This window comes from Psammomys obesus, unplaced genomic scaffold (assembly GCF_907164565.1).
Source record: "Psammomys obesus unplaced genomic scaffold, mPsaObe1.curated_primary_1811, whole genome shotgun sequence".
NCBI classification, from domain to species: Eukaryota; Metazoa; Chordata; class Mammalia; order Rodentia; family Muridae; genus Psammomys; species Psammomys obesus.
In genome coordinates, this window is record NW_026594014.1 from 1,890,985 (window position 1) to 1,913,463 (window position 22,479).

The following is a 22,479-nucleotide window of genomic DNA, read 5'->3' on the forward strand; positions in this document are numbered from 1 at the left end:
CATTCCCTCACAATCCCCACCCACTCTTCTTCTTCTCTTTCCTGCCTCTCTCTAAGTCCACTGATAGGGAAGGTCCTCCTTTCCTTCTATCTGACCCTAGTTTATCAGCTCTCATAGGGCTGGATGCATTGCCTTCCCCTGTGATCTAGCAAGGCTGCTCCTCCCTTGGGGTAGGGGCAAGGTCAAAGATCTAGCCACTGAGTTCGTATTGGAGACAGTCCCTGTTCCCCTTACTAGGGAACTCACCTGGAGACTGAGCTGCCATGGACTACATCTGAGCAGGGTTTCTAGATTATATCCATGCATTGTTCTTGGTTGGAGAATCAGTCTCAGAAAAGACCCCTTTGCCCAGATATACTTGGTGCTTGTGGAGCTCCTGTTCTCTCCATGTATTACTAAATCCCCCTTCTTTCATACGATTCTCTACACCCTGCCCAATGTTTGGTTATGAGTCTCAACATCTGCTTTGATACACTGCTAGGTAGAGGCTTTCAGAGGCCCTCCATGGTAGGCTCCTGTCCTGTTTCTTATTTTATCCTATTTCCAATGTCCATCCCATTTGTCTTTCGAAGTGAGGATTGATCCTCTCACCCTGGGTCCTCCTTCTTGTTTAACTTCTTTAGGTGTACAGATTTTTGTATGTTTATCCTATTTTATAAGTCTAGAATCCACTTATAAGTGAGTATATACTGTGTGTGTCTTTCTGCTTCTGGGATACCACACTCAGGAGGATCTTTTCTAGATCCCACCATTTCCCTGCAAATTTCATCATTTTTTTTCATTTTTAATTGCTGAGTAGTATTCCATTGTGCAAATGTACCACAGTTTCTGTATCCATTCCTCCACTGAGGGACATCTGGGTTGTTCCAGGTTCTGGCAATAATGAATAAAGCTGCTACGAACATGTTTGAACAAAAAATTTCTGTAAAGAAAAGGACACTGTAGTCAGAACTAAATGATTGCCTACAGACTGGAAAGGATCTTCACCAACCCTATATCTGACAGAGGGCTAATATCCAGAATATATAATAAACTAAAGAAGTTAAAAAGCAAGAAATAAAGCCATCCAATTAAAAAATGGAGTACAGAGCTAAGCAGAGAGTTCTCTGCAGAGGAATATAGAATGATAGACAAATGCTTAATGAAATGCTCAATATCTTTAGCCACCAGGGAGATGCAAATCAAAATGACCTTGAGATTTCACCTTACATGCATCAGAATGACTAAGATCAAAAATCAAGTGACACTACATGCTGCAGAGGTTGTGGAGAAAGGGGAACCCTCCTCCATTGCTGGTGGGAATGTAAACTTGTACAACCACTTTGGAAATCAATCTGGTACTTTCGCAAATGAATAGGAATAGTGCTTCCTCAAGATCCAGCTATATCGTTCCTAGGCATATATCCAAAATATGCTCAAATACATAACTTTCTATTTTTATGCTATTTTATTTGTTTGGATGCTTAGTCTGAGCAACATATGTGTGCCTCTTGTCTGTAAAAAACAGAAGTGGGCATTATTTATCCTGGGGCTAGATTTTTAGGCAGTAGTCCATTGTCACATTGTAGGTAGGATTTGAGCCTGGGGTATCTGGGAGAGTTATCAGGGTGTTAAGCTGCTGCATCGTCTCTTAAGGTCCTATAGTAAACATTTTATTTTTTGGTTTTGCTGGTGTGGAATTATTTATTTTCCTTGGTTTCTTGGGTGTAGTTAATCTACTTGTGTTGGAGTTTTTCTTCTACTATATAGTGTAGTTTGGATTTGTGGATAGATGTTATTTAAATTTGTTCTAGCATATTTTGTTTTCTCCATCTATGGTATGTACACGTTTTCTGGGTATAGTAGTCTGGTCAGACACCTGTGGTGTGTTAGAGTCTGCAAGACACATGCCCAGGCCCTTTTGGATTTTAAAGTGTCTGTTGAGAAGCGAGCTGTATTCTGACAGGTTTGACTTTAAATGTTACTTGGCCTTATTCTCTTGCTGCTTTTACTATTCCTTATTTGTTCTGTACATTTAATGTTTTGAGTATTATGAGGCAGTAGGATTTTCTTGCCTGATCCAATTTATTTGGTGTTGTACATTTTTTTTGTGTATTTATAGGCATCTATTTCTTTAGGTTGGGGAAGTTTCCTTGTATGATTTTTGTTGAAAGTATTTTCTGGGCCTTGGAACTGGGAGGCTTCTCCTTCTTCTGTTTATATTATTCTTAGGTTTGATGTTTTCATGCTCCCACAGATTTCTTGAATGTTTTGTGTCAGGAACTTTTAAGATTCAACATTTCTGACTTTTGTATTAAATTATATTTTGTCTTAAATTATATTTTCTATATCTTGGATTCTCTCTTCCATCTCCTTAATTTTGTTGGTGATACTTGTGTCTGGAGTTTCTGCTCTCTTCCATAGGTTTTCCTTCTCCAGGATTCCCTCAGTTTTTGTTTTGTTTATTGCTTTTATTTCCATTTCATGTCTTGTTATTTTTTTAAATTTCCATTTCATGTCTTGTCTTTGTTCTTGTTGATTGTATTCTCATGCTGGCCTTTATCCATCTTGTTGGCCCTGATTTTGGTTGGATGACCTTGATACTGGCAGGATTCCTCAGAAAAGCAGACAGAATCTTAGGCCTGACAATTGTTCTTGGGAAACAGCCCACTGCTTACCTCTGCTGGCTGTACCCCTTGTGAATATGAATGTTCCTTGGGTATTGTAGGCCTCCTGGCGAAAAAGTCAGAGATAAGGGATTGACAATGGATCTCAGAGGACAAAATGCAGCTCACCTCTTCTGGTGCTTTCCTAGGTGGATCAGGTAGGCATATGATTGCCAAGGAGTGGTCTCAAAAGTTTATTTTTACTTCCTGAACAGAACACCAACAGCACAGGCTCTAAGAGCAACAATTAACAAATGGGACCTCATGAAACTGAAAAGCTTCTGTAAAGGAAAGGATACCATCATCAAAACAAAACGACTGCCTACAGATTGGGAAAGAATCTTCACCAACCCTTAATCTGACAGAGGGCTAATATCCAGTATATATAAAGAACTAAAGAGGCTGAAAAGCAGCAAACCAAGTAATCCACTTAAAAAATGGGGAACAATGGGGAGGAGGTCCCCCCCTATCAGTGGACTTGGAAAGGGGCAGGGTGGAGATGAGGGAGGGAGAGAGGGACTGGGAGGGAATGAGGAATTGAGACATGGCTGGGATACAGAGTTAATAAAATGTAACTGATAAGAAAAAAATAAAATTAAAAAAGAACCCTCCCCCCAAATAAACATAATGAAATCTATACACCTAAAGAAGATAAACAAGAAAGAAGACACAGGGTAAGATGATCAATCCTCACTTAGAAAGAGAAATGGGATGTGCATTGGACATAGGAGAAAACAAGAAACGGGACAGGAGCTTACCACAGAGGGCTTCTGAAAGACTCTACCTAGCAGTGTATCAAAGCAGATACTAAGACTCATAACCAAACCTTCAGCAGAATGCAGGGAATTATAAGAAATAAGGGGGAGTTAGTATGATGTGGAGAGGATAGGAGCTCCACAAGGACCAAATATATGTGGGCACAGGGGTATTTTCTGAGACTGATACTCCAATCAAGGACCATGTATGGATATTACCTACAACCCCTGTTCAGATCTAGCCCGTGGTAGCTCATTAACCAAGTGGGTATCCTAGTAAGGGGAACAGGGAAAAAATGGGGAACAGAGGTAAACAGAGAACTCTCTGTAGAGGAATATCAAATGGCAGAGAAACACTTAAAGAAATGTTCAACGTCATTAGCCATTAGGGAAATGCAAATCAAAACGACCGTGAGATTTCACCTTACACCCATCAGAATGGCCAAGATCAAAACCTCAAGTGACAACACATACTGGAGAGGTTGCAGAGAAAGGGGAACCCTCCTCCATTGCTGGTGGGAATGTAAACTTGTACAACCACTCTGGAAATCAATCCGGTGCTTTCTCACACAACTAGGAATAGCGCTTCCTCAAGATCCAGCCATACCACTCCTAGGCATATATCCAAAAGAGGCTCAGGTACACAATAAGGACATTTGCTCAACCATGTTTGTAGTAGCTTTATTTGTAATAGCCAGAAGCTGGAAACAGCTCAGATGCCCCTCAACTGAAGAATGGATGCAGAAATTGTGGTACATCTACACAATGGAACATTACTCTGCAATGAGAAATAAGAAAATCATGAAGTTTGCAGGTAAATGGTGGGACCTGTAAAGATCATCCTGAGTGAGCTGTCCCAGAAGCAGAAAGACACACACAGTATATACTCACTCATATAGTCATATAACATAGGATAAACCTACTAAAACCTGTACATCTAAAGAAACTAATCAAGAGAGAAGACCCTGAGTAAAACGCTCAGTCCCCATCCTGAAAGCAAAGAGGATGGACATCAGAAGAAGAAAACAGGAAACAACCTCGAAACCTGCCACAGAGGGCCTCTGAAAGTCTCTGCCCTGCAGACTATCAATGCAGATGCTGAGACTTATGGCCAACTGTTAGGCAAAGTGCAGGGAATCTTATGTAAGAAGTGGGAAATAGTAAGATCTGGAGAGGATAGGAACCACACAAGGAGAGCAACTGAACCAGAAAATTTGAACACAGGGGTCTTCCCAGAGACTTATACTCCAACCAAGTACCAGGCATGGAGATAACCTAGAACCCCTGCACAGATGTAGTCCATGGCAGCTTAGTGTCCAAGTGGGTTACATAGTAATGGGAAGAGGAACTGCCTCTGACATAATCTGGTTTGCCTGTTCTTTGATCATCTTCCCCTGAGGGGAGAGCCGCCTTACGAGGCTACAGAAGATGACAATGCAGCCATTCCTGATGTGATCTGATAGACTAAGATCAGAAGGAAGGAGAGGAGGACCTCCCCTATCAGTGGTCTTGGGAGAGGCATGCATGAAGAAGGTGGATAGAGGATGGGACCAGAAGGGGAGGAGAGAGGGGCTTATTGGGGGATACAAAGTGAATAAACTGTAATTAATAAAAAGTTTATTTTTTATTTTTTAATGCCAAGAGCTTTATTGAATACATTCACAAAGCAAATGTTTAAAATATAAATACAATGTATACTCAACCATGGTGCATATGTAGTAGATATACATTTTGATCAAGCAGGGTATTTTTATTAATCAGAATGTAATTGATGAACTCTCTGTTCCCCAGACCTTTTCCTTCAGGCCCTTTCCTAGTGTGACAACAGAACCCAAGATGTAGTCCCATTTCTCCCCTGTCCAAATCTTTTGTGACTTCCACAGACCATCCTTTGCTGGCCTCCATACACCTACTTTTTTGTGTGTCCCTGTCCCCAACTAAGGCAGATACTCATGCTCAAGCACAGGACTTGCTGCAAGAAAACCAGATAGACTACCAATAGTTATTCTCTGTTCTCTCTATTTCTCAAGATGCAATCCTTCTTGATCATCCATAGCCCAGCAACAGAACATTAGCTGCAGCCTCCCTTCAACCCTCCCCAAATCTCATGTAGATTTCATGGACCATCTCCTCCTGAACTCTCTCCCTCCACTCATTACTACATCTAAGCCTCTAACAATTTCAGACATTCCCTCTGAGCACACAACCTGAGCAGGTCAGTAAAGTAGGAAACTAAAAGACATTATACTCTGAAACCCCAGAGGAAAACCGAAAAACCAAGGTACAACACACCTACCCCCCAAAAAAAGACAAACACAGAAATCAGCACCTAGACTTATAATTACCCCAAAACCAGATGCTTAGATATCAGTGTAAAAACACAGTAAACAACAGCCAAGACAATAATCATCAGTAGAGCTGAGTTAACCTATTAAAGAAGGTCGAGAATGTTTTAAAATGGCTGAGGCACAATGAAAAGATCTTAAAACCATCTATGTGAAGATGATATACATTCTGAAAGAGGATATGAAACAAATCCCTTGAGACAGTCAAAAAAACAAAAAGCAATTTGAGAAAATAAATAAATCCTTTAAAGAAATTCAGGAAGAAAACAAACAAAAAAAAATTGGAGAAAACAGACCAGAAAGAATAACAGATGAATGAGCTGCCTGCCTGCTTAACTGGCCCACACTCATTAGACATTCTGCTCCACCTCACTCCCATTCCACCTCGACTCAGATTCCAGTGAACTTTTGCTGCCCAGTGGTAGGCCAAGCCAGTCAGAATAGCAGGTGAGTGTGACCTGCCTGCCCATGGAAACCCCCCTTCCCAATCCCTTGATCTTAGATTCCTTTTCCAAAGACTCATTTCATAGCCTAAAACCCATCCTGCCCCACTGTGCTCTGCCTGTGTCCCTTCCCCCAATCCTGAGGACTTCAGCTGCCCAGGTGCAGGTCATGCCAGTCAGAATTGGTCTACAGTAGAAAGAATAGGTGTTGGTCAAGGAAACCATGTAAACAGATGTGTACACTCAGGCAGAGACTTCCTTCTGGATGAGAGACCACACCAGCAGCACTATAGACAGATTGCCCACCAGCTGAATTCCACTCACTGGGTGTTCCAAGTCCCTACTACCTTTCTCATCACTGCATCCCACTACCCCAGTTCAAGCAGAGAAGCCCTGCTGTACCCAAAACCAAGCTAGCCACAAGAAGACTATCTGTCAACTTAAAGAGAGGCTTGATAAGAGGTTATACTCACCACCAGAAATCCAGACCACAAAAACCAGAATGCCACAGAGAAAACAGAAACCAAAGAACAAAACACCTATCCAACATGAACAAACTAATAAATAAGCCACTAGAATTATTATCATTCCAAACTGAGATACCTAAACATAAGTGTAATAATGCAATTAATAATAGTGAGGACAAATGGCAGCACCACCAGGGCCAAGGTATCCTATAAGAGCAAGACCTCAATACTCCAACACAGCTGAAGCACAAGAAAACAGCCTTTAGCCAGCTTAGGAAGATGATAGAGGTTTTATTTATTTTTTATTTATTTTTTTGCCTAGAACTCTTTTGCACAGGGGACAACTACCTGAATAGAACACCAACAGCACAGGCTCTAAGAGCAACAATCAATAAGTGGGACCTCATGAAACTGAAAAGCTTCTGTAAAGCAAAGGACACCATCATCAAAACAAAGCGACTGCCTACAGATTGGGAAAGAATCTTCACCAACCCTTAATCTGACAGAGGGCTAATATCCAGTATATATAAAGAGCTAAAGAAGTTGAAATGCAGCAAATCACTTAATCCAATTAAAAAATGGGGAGCAGAGCTAAACGGAGAACTCTCTGTAGAGGAATATCGAGTGGCAGAGAAACACTTAGAAAAAAGCTCAATGGAAATGCAAATCAAAATGACCCTGAGATTTCACCTTACACCCATCAGAATGGCCAAGATCAAAACCTCAAGTGACAACACATACTGGAGAGGTTGCAGAGAAAGGGGAACCCTCCTCCATTGCTGGTGGGAATGTAAACTTGTACAACCACTCTGGAAATCAATCGGTGCTTTCTCACACAACTAGGAATAGCGCTTCCTCAAGATCCAGCCATACCACTCCTAGGCATATATCCAAAAGAGGCTCAAGTACACAATAAGGACATTTGCTCAACCATGTTTGTAGCAGCTTTATTTGTAATAGCCAGAAGCTGGAAACAGCTCAGATGCCCCTCAACTGAAGAATGGATGCAGAAATTGTGGTACATCTACACAATGGAACATTACTCTGCAATGAAAAATAAGAAAATCATGAAATTTGCAGGTAAATGGTGGGACCTGTAAAGATCATCCTGAGTGAGCTGTCCCAGAAGCAGAAAGACACACACGGTATATACTCACTCATATAGACATATAACATAGGATAAACCTACCAAAACCTGTACATCTAAAGAAACTAATCAAGAGAGAGGACCCTGAGTAAAACGCTCAATCCCCATCCTGAAAGCAAAGAGGATAGACATCAGAAGAAGAAGAAAACAGGAAACAACCTCGGACCTGCCACAGAGGTTGGCTCTGCTTTGCATACTATTAAGCAGACGCTGAGACTTATGGCCAACTGTCAGGCAGAGTGCATGGAATCTTAGGTAAGAAGTGGGAAACAGTACAAGCTGAAGAGGACAGGAACCAGTCAAGGAGAGCAACAGAACCAGAAAACTTGAACACAGAGAGCTTTCCAAAGACTCATACTCCAACCAAGGACTATCCATGAAGATAACCTAAAACCCCTGCACAGATGTAGCCCATTGCAGTTCAGTGTCCAACAGGGTTCCATAGTAATGGGAACAGGGACTACTTCTGACATGAACTGATTGGCCTGCTATATGATCACCTCCCCGGGGGCAGCAGTCTTACCAGGCCACAGAGGAAGACAATGCAGCCACTCCTGATGAGACCTAACAGATTAGGATCAGAAGGAAGAAAAAGAAACCTTCTCCTACCAGTGGACTTGGGGAGGGGAGTGTGTGGAGAAGGGGGAGAAAGGGAGGGATTAGGAGGGTAGGAAGGAGGGAACTAGAGGGAGATACAAAGTAAGTAAAGTATAATTAAAAAAAGAAAAAGACAAAAAAATTAAGAAAATCAATAATTTGCTTTAAAGAATGCAATACAAAACAAAACAAACAAACAAAACCCAACAACAAAAAGAAGAAATTGTTTAAGATCAGCAAATGGAAAGAGAAGCAATAAAATAGAAAAAGAGGGAAATCTGGAAATAGAAAATCTAGCTAAGTGAACAGGACCTGGAGATGCCAGTATCAGTAACAGAATTCAAAAGATGAAAGAGAGAATTTCAGGGGCTGAAGATAAAATAGAAGAAATAGATTCAACGTTCAAAGAAAATTTTAAATCTGAAAAATTTCTGACACAAAACATCCAGGAAACTGGGGCAGTGTAAAAAGACCAAACCTAAAAATAATAGGAATAGAAGAAAGAGGAAAATCCTATCTCAAAAACTGAGAAACAGTATTTAACAAAATCTTACAAGAAATTTTTACTAACACAAAGAAGGACATACCTATATAGGAACAAGATGCCTACAGAACACCAAATAGTTTTGGATCAGAAAAGAATTCTTTCATGCCACATAATAATCAAAACACTAAACACACAGAACAAAGAAAAAATATTAAATGCTGAAAGGGAAAGGCCAAGTAATATACAAAGAAGACCTATGGAAATTATACTCAACTTCTCAATGGACACTCTAGAAGAAAAAGGGGCATGGATAGATGTCCTGAAAACTCTAAAACATAACAGTTGCCACCCCAGACTACTAGACCATAAAACTCTTAATCACCATAGATGGAGAAAACAATATGTTAAATGAAAGAGTCAGATTTAGACAACATATAATGCAAATCCAGCCCTACAGAAGGTACTAGAATAAAAACTCCAACATGTGGAGATCATCTACACTCATGAAAACACAGGCAGTAAAGATATCATTCAATCAAAAACAAGAGAATGAATAAAATACACACACACACACACACACACACACACACACCTACTACCACCACCATAAACAAGAAAGTAACAGAAATTAGCAATCATTGGTGATTAAAATCTTTCAATATCAACAAAATCAAATCCCTCAGTAAAAAGGCACAGACTACCTGAATGAACATGAAAACATGTTACTGCCTACAAGAAACACATCTTAGAGTCCTGTGCTGTCCTCTGAGCTCCATTGATCAACACACAGTACTGCCTGCCTTCCCAAGGAAACCTGATGGATACAGGAATATCCAGATTAGACCCCTCCCCACCAATCCCCTACTTGTTGGGTCACCTGGACCCAGTCACAAAGGTGAGCTGTGCTCTGTAACCTGAGCTCCAACATCAGGCCAACAGCTCTGCCTGCCTTCCAGAGAAGGCTTTTAAAGTTCCAGGGACATTCAGGTCCACCTGGGGCACAACCAACAAAGGTGAGCAGTGGGCTGTCCCCTGAGCACCACTGTCAGGCCCAAAGTTCTGTGTGCTTCACTTAGGAGTTCTGTTAGCACCAGGAACATCCCTTCAATACCAGATCAAACCAGTTGGATAAAGGGCAGTGTAAGAACACAATCAACAAGAGCCAGGGCAATAAGGCACCACCACAGCCCTGGCACCCTATTACAACAAGCCCTGGATTTGTGAACACAGCCAAAGGACAGGAAGATTTGTTTAAATCCAATCATATAAATATGTTAGAGATGTTTAAAAAGGAAAAAAAAAACTCTTGAGGAAATAGAAGAAAATACAATCAAAGGGGTGAAAGAAATGAATTAAACTGTTCAGGATCTGAAAGTGGAAATAGAAGTAATGAAGACAAAGACAACACAAACTGAAAGAATCATAGAAAAGGGAAACCTAGGGAAGAAATCAGGAACTGTAGACATAAACATCCCTAACAGAATACAAGAGGTAGAAGAGAGATTCTCAGGCATATGAGATAGGATTACAGAAATCAATACATAGATTAAAGTAAATGTTAAATATAAAATGTTTCTGACAGAAAATATGCAAGAAAATTTCGATATTATAGAAGACCAAACCTGTGAATATTTGGAATAGCAAAGAAAGTGTAGATTTCCGGCTCCATCCTAGCAAAAGCAATCTAGAGATGCAATGCAATTCCCATCAAATTACCAACAGAATTTTTCACTGATATTGAAAGAACAAATCTAAATTCATATGAAAAAATAAAACAAAAACCAAGAATAACTAAAACTATCCTGTTCAAGAATAGATCATCTGAAAAAAAAAAAGAATAGATCACCTAAAACCCAGATCTCAAGCTGTACTATAGAGCAATAGTATTAAAGACAGCATGGTACTGGCATAGGTACAGACTAGTGGATCAGTGGAGTTGAACTGAAGACCCAGAAACAAAGCCACATACATATGGAAACTTAATTTTTGACCAGGATGCCAAAACAATGTAATGGAAGAAAGACAGCATGTTCAACAAATGGTGCTGGTCTAACTGAATGTCTACATGTAGAAAATGCAAATAGATCTATATTTATCACCTTGCACAAAGTTAAAGTCCAAGTGGATCATCAAGCTCAACATAAAAGCAGACACACTATATCTGTTAGAAGAAAAAGTGGGGAAGAGCCTTGACTTCATTGGCACAGGAGACAACTTCCTGAACAGAACACCAACAACACAGGCTCTAAGATCAACAATAAATGGGACCCCATGAAACTGAAAAGCTTCTGTAAAGCAAAGGAAACTCATCAGAACAAAACAACAGCCTACACACCGGGAAAAGGTCTTCACCAACCCTTTATCTGACAGAGGGCTAATTTCCAGAATATATAAAGAACTCAAGAAGTTAAACACCAACAAACCAAGTATTCCAATTTTAAAAATGTGTACAGAGCTAAACAGAGAATTCTCAACAGAGGAATATTGAATGGTAGAGGAATACTTATAAAAAGGACCCTGGGGAAGAAGTTTAATCTTCATGCAGAAGGGCAAATGGATTAGACAATAGAAGTAAGAAAGGAGAAGAAATAGGAGAGAAGCTTTCCACAGAGGAACTTTGAAAGACTCTACCCACCAGGGTATCAAAGGAGATACTGAGATTCATGGCCAAACTTTGAGTAGAGTGCCAGAATCTTTATGGGAGAAGAAGGAGATGGAAGGACTTGGAGTGGACAGGAACTCCACAAAGAGAACAACAGATCCAAAATACCTGTAATAAATAAATAATAAAATAAATAAAAAAAACCAAAAATAGAAATGCTCAACATCTTTAGTCATTTGGGAAATGCAAATCAAAATGATCCTGAGATTTCACCTCACACCTATCAGAATTTCTAAGGGCAAAAACTCAAGGAAAGATGCATGCTGGAGAGCTTGTGGAAAAAAGGGAACTCTCCTACATTGTTGGTGGGAATGTAACTTTGTATAACCACTTTAGAAATCAATCTGGTGCTTTCTCAGAAAATTAGGAATAGTGCTACCTCAAGATGTAGCTATATCGTTCTTAGGCATTTATGCAAAAGATGCCTCACCATTGATTGAGGACATTTTCTCAACTATGTTCATAGCAGTTTTATTGGTAATAGCCACAGTCTGTACACAACCTAGATGTCCCTCAACAGAGGAATGGATCCAGAAAGTGTGGTACATTTACACAGTGGAATACTACTCAGCAATTAAAAATAAGGAAATCATGAAATTTTCAGGCAAATGGTGAGACCTAGAAAATATCACCCTGAGTAAGGTAACCCAGAAGCAGAAAGACACATATGGTATATTTTCACTTATAAGTGTATATTAGAAATATAAGATAAACCTACTAAAATCTATAGTTCTGAAGATGATTAGTCGTCATTCAAAAGGGCAAACATGATAGACATTAGAAGAAAGAGAAGACAAGGAACAGGACAGAAGTCTTCCACAGAAGACATCTGAAAGATTCTACCCACCAGTGTATCGAAGGAGATGCTGAGATTCATAGCCAAACTTTGGGCAGAGTTCTGGAATGCTTATTGAAGAAGGAGATAGAAAGACCTGGAGGGGACAGGAACTCTACAAGGAGAACAGAGCCCAAAAATCTAGGCCTGAGAGAACCTGCAGAGATCCATACTCCAACCAAGGACCATGCATGGAAAGAACCTAGATGCCCTGATCAACGGAAGCCCATAGGCTGCTCAGGTTCTAAGTGGGTCCCAGAGTAAGGGGTACAGCACATGTTTCTGACATGAATTCAGGGGCCAGATCTTTGATCACCTTGCCCAGGGGGTGCAGCCTTGCCAGGACACAGAGGAAGATGATGCAGCCAGTCCTGATGAGACCTGATAAGCTAGGGTCAGATAGAAGAGTAGGAGGTCCTCCCTTATCAGAGAACTAGGGAAAGTGCATAGGGAGAGAAGTGGGGTGGTAGGTGGCACTGGGAGGAGACAAGGGAGTGGGGTGCAGAGGGAATAAATAAATTGTAATAAATAAATTAAAATTTAAAAAAATAAGATATATGTTTTTAAAAAAAGAGTTCTACCATCAAGTCCCAGAAAATATTTTCAACAAAGTCATTGAAGGAAATTTCTCCAACATAAAAAAGAAAAAGAATGCACATAAACATACAAGAAACCTACAGAACATCAATTATATTGGACCAGGAAAGAAAATCCTACTGCCATATAATAGTCAAAACACTAAATGTACAAAATAAAGAAGGAATATTAAAAGTCTCAATAAAAAGCAACCTACCAAAAAAATAAAAAGGTAGACCTATCAGAATTACAGCCAACTTCTCTAAAGAGAATCTAAAAGCCAGAAGGGCCTGATCAGATGCCTTGCAGAGGCTAAAACACCACAGATGCCGGCCCAGATTACTTTACCCAGCAAAACTTTTAATCGTCATAGATGAAGAAAACAAGGTATTCCATGATAATACCAAATTTTAAAAATATCAATGCACAAATGCAGCCCTACTGAAGATACTGGAAGGAAAACTCCAACCCAAGAAAGTTAACTACACCCAAGAAAATATAGGAATATATAAATCCAGGCCACCAAACCAAAAGAAGGTAAACACACACACACACACACACACACACACACACACAGAGAGAGAGAGAGAGAGAGAGAGAGAGAGAGAGAGAGAGAGAGAGACCACCATCAACAACAAAATAACATAAATTAATAATTGCTGGTCATTAATAGCTCTCAACATCAATGGACTCAATTCCTCAACCAAAATACATAGGCTAACAGACATTATCTCAGAGTAAAGGCCTGGGAAAAGGTTTTCCAAGGAAACAGAGCCAAGACACAAGCTGGAGTAGCCATTCTAATATGTATTAATGTAGAAGTTCAACCAAATTTATTCAAAGAGATGGGAAAGGACTTTAAACATGAAAGGGTGTTGAATTTTGTCAAAGGCCCTTTCAGTATCTAAAGAAATGAGCATGTGGTTTTTAAAATTTCAGTTAGTTTATATGGTGGATTACTTTGATGTATTTTTGTATGTTGAACCATCCCTGCATTCCTGGGATGAAGCCTATTTGATCATTGTGATGATATTTTTGATGTGCTCCTGGACTAGGTTTGCAAGTATTTTATTGAGCAATTTTTGCATCAATCTTCATTAGGGAGATTGCTCTGAAATTTTCTTTCTTTGTTGAGTTTTCAGTGGGTTGGGTATCAGGGTGATTGTGGCCTCATAAAATGAGCTTGGCAATATTCTTTCTGTTTCTATTTACTGGAATAGTTTGAGAAGTATTGGTATTAGCTCTTCTTTGAAAGTCTGCTAGAATTCTAAACTAAAGCCACCTAGCCCAGGGCTGTTTTTAGTTGGGAGGCTTTTGACGACTGCTTTTATTTTCTTAGGGGTTATAAGTTTTTTAAAATTGTTAACCTGATTTTGATTTAAACTTTGGTAAGTGGTATCTATCAAGAAAATAATCCATTTCATTTAGATTTTCCAATTTTATGACACACAGGTTTTCCAGGTATGATCTAATGATTCTTTGGATTTCTTTGGTATTTGTTGTTATATCCCCATTTTCATTTCTTATTTTATTAATTTGTATACTTTCCTTTTGTATTTTAGTTAGTTTCTATCTTGATTTTCTAAAAAAAAAGAAAAGCTCTTGGTTTTGTTGAATCTCTGTATTGTTCTCTTTGTTTCTAGGTATTGCGTTCAGCCCTGAGTTTGAGTATGTCCTGCCTCTTGGGTGTGTTTGATTCCTTTTTTTTTTTTTTTTTACATAATCGCTTAATTACAGAAAAAATGTAATACTTTTAATTCCTAAGCATTGATCAAAGTAGTATATCTTTGCATTGAATTGTGTTAGAACGTTTGATTCTTTTTTTTTAATTTTTTATTAATTACACTTTATTCATTTTGTATCCCCCCATAAGCCCCTCCCTCCTCCCCTTCCCATCCCACCCTCCCTCCCCTTTCTGCATGCATGCCACTCCCCTTGAAACCTGCCACAGACGGCCTCTGAAAGCTTCTGCAGTATAGACTGTCAAAGCAGTGTTTGATTCCTTTTTATCTATACCTTTTGGGTGAGCTGTTAAGTTGCTAGTATGAGCTCTCTCCACTTTCTTTATGAAGGCTCTTAGTGCTGTGAACTTTCCTCTTAGCCTTGCTTTCATTGTGTCCCATAAATTTGGGTATGTTTTGCCTTTATTCTCATTGAATTCTAGAAAGTCTGTAACTTTTTTCTTTATTTCTTCCCTGACAAAGTGGTCATCAAGTAGAGAGAGTTCAGTTTTCATGAGTTTGTAGGACTTTTATTGTTTCTGTTGTTGTCAAAGTCTAGCTTTTATCCATAGTGTTTTGATAGAATACAAAGTGTTATTTAATTTTTCTGTATTTGTTGAGGTTTGCTTTGTGTCCCAGTATGTGGGTCAGTTTTGGGGACGGTCCCATGAGGTGCTGAGAAGAAGGGAACCTTTGGAGATCAAAGGTTTGGTGGTTGTTTTAGTGTTTACCTTTCTACTCTGTAAACATGCAGAGTACCTTCCATTACCATGAATGATAGTTAATAATTGTGAAGGTTCTAAGTAGGCAGTAGCTCAATATGTCACTGTTTCAGTGATTTGTGTAGGTGTTGTCTTCAGTGATAGGGCATTACCATCAGTGTGTGTAGAGAAAGCAGTGCATTTGGCTCTGCAGTAGAGCTTGCAATCAGGATTGCTGATACCTCCACAAGTTCTTTTAGAGGATATGATTATTTTTAGCCATCTTGGGTTTTGTTTTTTTTTTTTTTCCACATGCAACTGAACATTTTTCCTTTCAAGGTGTTCAGAGCATTGTGTTGGAATATTGATGGAGAGTGTATTGAATCTGTAGATTGCTTTTGGGAGCCTGGTCATTTTACCATGTTAATTATACCAATATAATTATACTTATATACCATGACCACTGCACTTTCATTCTTCAAAGTGTATATTATTATACACATTTTCACTTGCTTTGTTAGGCTTATCCCAAGGTGTTTTTGATGTTTGTAGCAATTGCAAATGATTTTGCTTTTTAGATTTCATAGGCTTTACAGCTATCTTGGACTTGGAGGCTTCCCAGTCAGTTTTAGCTCAGTACTTACATGTCCCTTATCTGAAGTATGTGGCATCTTCAGCAATAGGGCATAGTTTCAGCTTCTGGGAGGCAGCAAGGTGAATGTCTGCATTTACAGTTTTGGGAATCTTTTGGGTTCCCTTGGAATACGATCAAAGAACAATTTATTATGCCTGATACTGAGGCTCTTGAAAGATTATTTGTAGATATCGGGGGTTGCTGTCAACCCAAGCAACATACATCTATTTACTACTTATATCTGAATCAAGATATATTTCATCTGCATTTCTAATTTATTTTTATTAATTTTTTCAATTATACAATTTGATCATATTTAGGCTCCTTCCGTACAATGCTCCCCAATCCTAATCATAAGTCTATGAATCTGTTTCTTATGTTTCTCTCTCTCTTACACAAAACAATGCAAAATTGGGAATTATAACAAACAAAAAAGAGTAAGACAAAATAAATGCCCAGAGAGAATAAAAAGTTAATGCCCCTATATAACACACACAACCAAAACCACTTGTGTTTTGGCCAACTAAAACATAAGGCATGACCATTCCCTGGAGTGTGGTTGAAACAACTAATGAAATTCTGTCATAAAAATGATTTTCTTTACAACAGGTATAAATTGCAAAATATGTCTTGTTTAGAGATGAGATTTTTGTCCTTGTAAGTAGTGGAATGTTTATGGCTTGTATTTCTGCAGGGCTTATGAATGCTTCCAAACTTTTTGTAAATTCATATGATCATAAGTCCATTTTTTTCTGCATTATGATGTTATTTAAAATTTATCCAATCACTCAATCTTGTACAGTCTTTCCACCATCTTTTCCACATAGATCCCAGAGATTTCAATGTTGGGATTGCTCTTTAAGCAATGGTGGTAAGGTGATATTTCATGGGTCAACATTTGCTTATGTCATCAAATATAGAAGAGTTGACTTGTGGCCCAACTGATAGAGTAAAGCCTACTGACTAGCATGAAAGGTGCTAGAAAATACTCTGCATGCTACCAGAATAAGAAGGAGGAGAAATAAAGACTAACTGGTGGCCATTTGTTAATGGTTCCTCTACTTCAAGCAAGGGGTTCATCTAAAAAACCCTCCTGAATCAAAGGATCATGGATTATTAAAGAAGAAATTTTAAAAACTATCTTGAGAGTCAAAAGAAGAGGAAGCATACTGTGATAATGTCTTCTAGGAACTGCAGAAAGCATACGAAAAGTTATTATTCACATGACACTCAAGTTGTGAGCAGAACAAAGATGACACCAATGAATTTGTTAAACTAGATAGAGGACAGATCAAAGGTTTCAAACCTACTCAAAGAACTAGAGGTAACTGACAAAATCTTGGAGTTGTAAAAGTGATCTTTCCCAGTGAAGGGAACAGAGATATTTTAAGTATAATCTAAAACTTTAAACTATGAAGCATTCAATACGGTGATTTATTGCTGTACTTTCCAAGAGAATTAGAATCTGGTCTCATCAAAATAACATAACACTTTGGCAGAAATATGCACCCTAACAGCCCTGCACTGGAGGCCAAGATGGAGAAGACCTCCACAGCCACCATGACCTTCCCCTTAGCACTGTGGTAGACAGGGAGGAAGGTGATCCAGACACTGCAGAACACCAGCATGCTGAAGGTCAGGAATTTGGCTTCATTGAATCTGTCAGGCAGATTCCTGGCCAAGAAAGCCAGAGTGAAGCTCCCCAGAGCCAAAGAGCCCAAATATCCCAGGACAAGGTGGAATGCAATGACTGAGCCTTTGTTGCACACAATGATGATCTGCCCATGTTCAGAGTGTGTATCAGTGTCAACATATGGAGGTGATGTTGCCAGCCAGATTCCATAGATAATAAGTTGGATGAGGGTACAGATGGGAATGACAAAGTTAGGTGCTCCTGACACCAGCATCCATTTCATCCTTCTTCCTGGAGTAGTGAGCTTGAAGGCCAGGACCACAGTAATTGTCTTGGCTAAGACAGTAGAAAGAGCCACTGTAAAAAAGACTCCAAATGTGGTCTGCTGTAGGATACAGGAGCCCATGTTGGGGCGCCCAATAAAACACAATGAGCAGAGGAAACAGAAGGTGATGGAGATCAGTAGGATGTAGCTGAGAATGCGATTATTGGCTTTCACAATGGGAGTGTCATTGTACTTCACAAAAGTACCAAGTACAAAAGCAGTGAGTACAGAGAAACACAAGGACATGCAAGCCAGAGCCATCCCCAATGGGTCTTCATAAGCCAGAAAGGAGACCTGCCTCTGCAGGCAGTATGTGTGCTCTGCATTGGCATACTGGTCATCTGGACAGCTCACACACTGCTCCATACCTGCTGGAGAACATACAAACAAACTCTAATAAAATTTCATCACTGTATACTTAATAACTTAGTATGTATATAAATCATAGAATAACACAATAAACATTTTATTTATTGCTTTAGGAAGCAGTGAGATCATGATGCTCTGTAACTATCCCCATGATGGAGCATGCCAACTTCACAAAAAGTAATGAAGAGAAAATACATATTCTTAGTTATTAACTTTCATATTTATAAAAGTTTTTAAAATATGAAAAACCCTTAATTTGTTGGTGCATTATAAATGATAATGTATAACAGCTGAGATTGAACTCTAAGCTTTAAGCTTAAACTTTAAGCTTAGTAGACACATATATTTGGGCTGTGCATGGGTAGTGTTTTGAGTGAGAAATTTCCCTATATGCTCATAGGTTTGAATGAAACTACGGAATGGAATGATTTGTAAGGGTTAGGAGATGCATTAGTTTTGGAGTCGGTTTGGTCTTATTGGATTAGGTGTCGTCTTGCTGGAGCTTGTATGTCACTTGTGTTATCCAAAGCTCAGGCCAAATCCAGTGACTCTCCCTTTGTGATACCTGAACATCTGGATGTAGGACACTCAACTACTTCTCCAGAAACACGAATGGCTACATGCTTCCAAAGCTCCATAGCATGATTATAATGGACTACCTCTGAAAGTGTGTGCAAGCCCCAATTAAATACTTTCTTTTATAAGTATTTTCATAGGCATGGTGTCTCTTTCTGACAATAGAACCCACACCAAGGCAGAAATACTAGAGAGGAATTGTATTACTGTGACAGGTCTGACCATTCTGCTGGTTGGAGGAATGTGAAGTTTGGTATTTTGGATTAGGGAAGTAGTTGAATGTTTTAAGTGGGGATTAATAGGCCTACCAGAAGAATTGTGGAAGACAAAATAAGGGACATTTGAATAGTTGTTGCCTATTCAACAACTATTGAAGGTCAAGAATTTTCAAAGGAGAAAATCAAAGAGGCTAAAAGACTGTTCTTTTATAATTTTGCAAAGAATGTTTGTGATTTTTGCTCTTGTTCTAAAAAGTTTCCCTGAGGCTAAATTGAAGAATATTGGTAGAGGAAATGTTAAGATAAACATATTTTGACTTTTTTGTGTGGATATTAGTGATCAGTCTTATATAGAGAAAAGAAGCAAGGGAAAATACAAAATCTCCAGTTTAAGGAAAAAAGAGCACCGGGAAGTGTAATGGAACTATGTGTGGGGCTCAAGGAGATAAAAAAGTTTAAAGCCTGATACTAAATGAAATGACAACTAAATGGAATTATGATAAATGGAAAGCAAACCTCACCAAGCTAAATTTCCAATTTCTGAAAGGGAATTAGAGAGAAGCTAAGCAATAAGTGAAATCATCAAAATAGAAAGCTGGTGAAAACATAATTAAATAGGTTGGTGGAATCACAGGCCTAATAAATACAAAACTTTGGGAGCTTTAGCCGCATATCCTTTTACAGAAAAGGATAAAATAAAGTGATTGTGAAATCTCTCTCTATTGAGGTTTTATGTTGAGATGTTTGATCCATGTAAACTTTAGTTTTGTGCAATCAATTGGTGCTTTCTCAGACAATTAGGAAAAGAGCTTCCTCAAGATCCTGCTATACCACTCCTAGGCATATATCCAAAATATGCTCAAGTACACAACAAGGGAAATTCCTCAACCATGTTGGTAGCAGCTTTATTTGTCATAGCCAGAATCTGGAAACAACCCAAATGTCCCTCAGCAGAGTAATAGATACAGAAAGTATGATACATTTACATAATGGAATACTACTCAGCAATTAAAAAAAAGGAAATCATAAAATTTGCAGGCAAATGGTGAGGTATCCCAGAAGCAGAAATACAAACATGGTATATACTCACTTGCAAGTGGATATTAGCCATATAGTACACGGTATATGCTCACTTATAAGTAGATATTAGACATATAATATAGGATAAGCATACTAAAATCTGTACACCTAAAGAAGCTAAGCAAGAAGGAGCATCCAGGGTAAGAGGATGAATTCTCACTAAGAAAGGCTAATGCAATAGACATCTGAAGATGGAGAAAAGAGGGAACAAGACAGGAGCCTAACACAGAGAGCCTCTGAAAGACTTTGTCAAGCAGAGTATCAAAGCATACACTTGAGACTCATAGCCAAACTTTGGGCAGAGTGCAGGGAATCTTATGAAAGAAGGGGGAGATAGAAAGACTTGGAGAGAACAGGAGCTCCACAAGGAGAGCAACAGAACCAAAATATCTGGGCCCAGGAATCTTTTCTGAGTCTGAAACCCCAACTCAGGACCATGCATGGAGATAACCTAGAACCCCTGCACAGATATAGCCCCTGGCAGCTCAATCTCAAAGTGGGTTCTCTAGTGAGGGGAAAAGAGACTGTCTCTGACATGAACTCAGTGGCTGGCTCTTTGATAACCTCCCACTGAGAGGGGAACAGCCTTACCAGGCTACAGAGGAAGACAATGCAGCAAGTCCTGATGAGTCCTGATAGGCTAGGATTAGAGGGAAGGGGAGAAGATCCTCCCCTATTTGTGGACTTGGAGATGGGCATGGGAGAAGATAAGGGAGGGAGGGTGGGATTGGGAGGAAAGGAGGGAGGAGGCTACAGCTGGGATACAAAATGAATAGCTGTAATTAATTTTTTTTAAATTAAAAAAGAAGCAGTGCATCTCATGCATCAAAATTCTCTTCTGTTTAGGTCAATCACCTGAACAATTAATGTAATAATTACAAAAGGGAAATTTACTTTCTCTATTAATTTTTATTCTTTTGATGCCTGCCATATGAGAGTCTCTAAATTCCTTTAATTTTGTCCTTGTAACTCACTTGTATATTAGAAACAAAAAACATCCAAGCAATTCATAAATTTTTCATATGTCACAACATAAAATAGTTTTTTCTTAGAATTTTTCTTTCAATTTGATGTATACATATAATATATCTAGATTTACTCTACCTCTTTATATCTTATATTATCAACTTGAGAATAGAGGGGATATATAGAAGTGGTTTGAGAGAGGGCAATGATTGGTACTGAAGGGAAATAGGAAGGAAATGTAACAATTTTTCAATTAAATATATTTAAATTAGTTAAATTGTTATGTGTATGTGATATGCATAAAGGTGTATGCATGATTGTATGTGAGAGTGATTCTTGCATGTCAGTGTGAAAACAGCTGCAGCTCTGCATGCATTTGCAGTTCAGAAGACAAACATAAGTTGTTTTTCTTCACTTTCCACTCTTTGTGGTAAAGTCTCTTTTTGTTTCCAGCTACATATTACAAGCTAGATATCATGCAGCACTAAGAATATCCTGAGCCCTTTCTCTATTGGTCAGTAGGAAGTGCCTACTGAAAACACTACCACATCTTTGTGTTCTTTCTTGTGTCTGCACTCTGTCTTAATTCTTTCATAGTAAGTGCTTCATTCTGTAGCTAGTCCCATGATCTTAAATACACTATATTAAACAACAGCAAGAGCCTGAGCCTTGAGTGTTTGTCGAAGACCAAGCTGGGAGCCAAAATAAGATTGTGGGCTGATCTTGTTATCACTTTAATTTGTGCAAAGGAAGAAGAAAGATTAGAAATGTGCATATCAATACTATGTTCAAAACTTTCTGGTAAAATACTACATTTTTTCATAAAAATTCTCTGAAAAATATAAAATATGTAAGCATCATAATGTGAGCAAAAGGAGTGGTTTGAGGATCACAGCATATATTTATTGTGAGCTCATACTATGCTTTATATCAGTAAAATGTTTACATTAAAAATTCCAGGCTCATACTATTATTATCAGCAAAACACTTATATTAAAAATTATGTGTTCATACTACGTTTGATATCAATAAAATGGTTATTTTAAAAATTCCAGGCTCTAAAAATGGCCATCTTACCAAAAGCAATCGACAGATTCAATGCAATTCCCATCAAATTACCAACACAATTCTTTACAGACCTGGAAAGAAAAATTCTCAACTTCGTATGGAATAACAAGAAACCGAGAATTGCTAAAACAATCCTCTACAATAAAAGATCTTCTGGAGGTATCTCCATCCCTGATCTTAAGTTGTACTATAGAGCAACAGTTTTAAAAACTGCATGGTACTGGCATAG

General features: G+C 38.7%; 1 protein-coding gene across 1 annotated transcript in view; it reads right to left on the reverse strand.

Moving 5' to 3' along the window:
* Positions 1-17,436: 17,436 nt before the first annotated feature.
* The window catches only part of LOC129684524 (vomeronasal type-2 receptor 116-like), a gene marked incomplete at its 5' end in the record, with an annotated part of 37,644 nt that continues 32,601 nt past the window's right edge, over positions 17,437-22,479 (reverse strand). The window contains one exon of the mRNA XM_055617713.1: positions 17,437-18,341. Coding sequence (XP_055473688.1) covers positions 17,437-18,341 — 905 coding nt within the window. The remainder of the gene's footprint in view (positions 18,342-22,479) is intronic.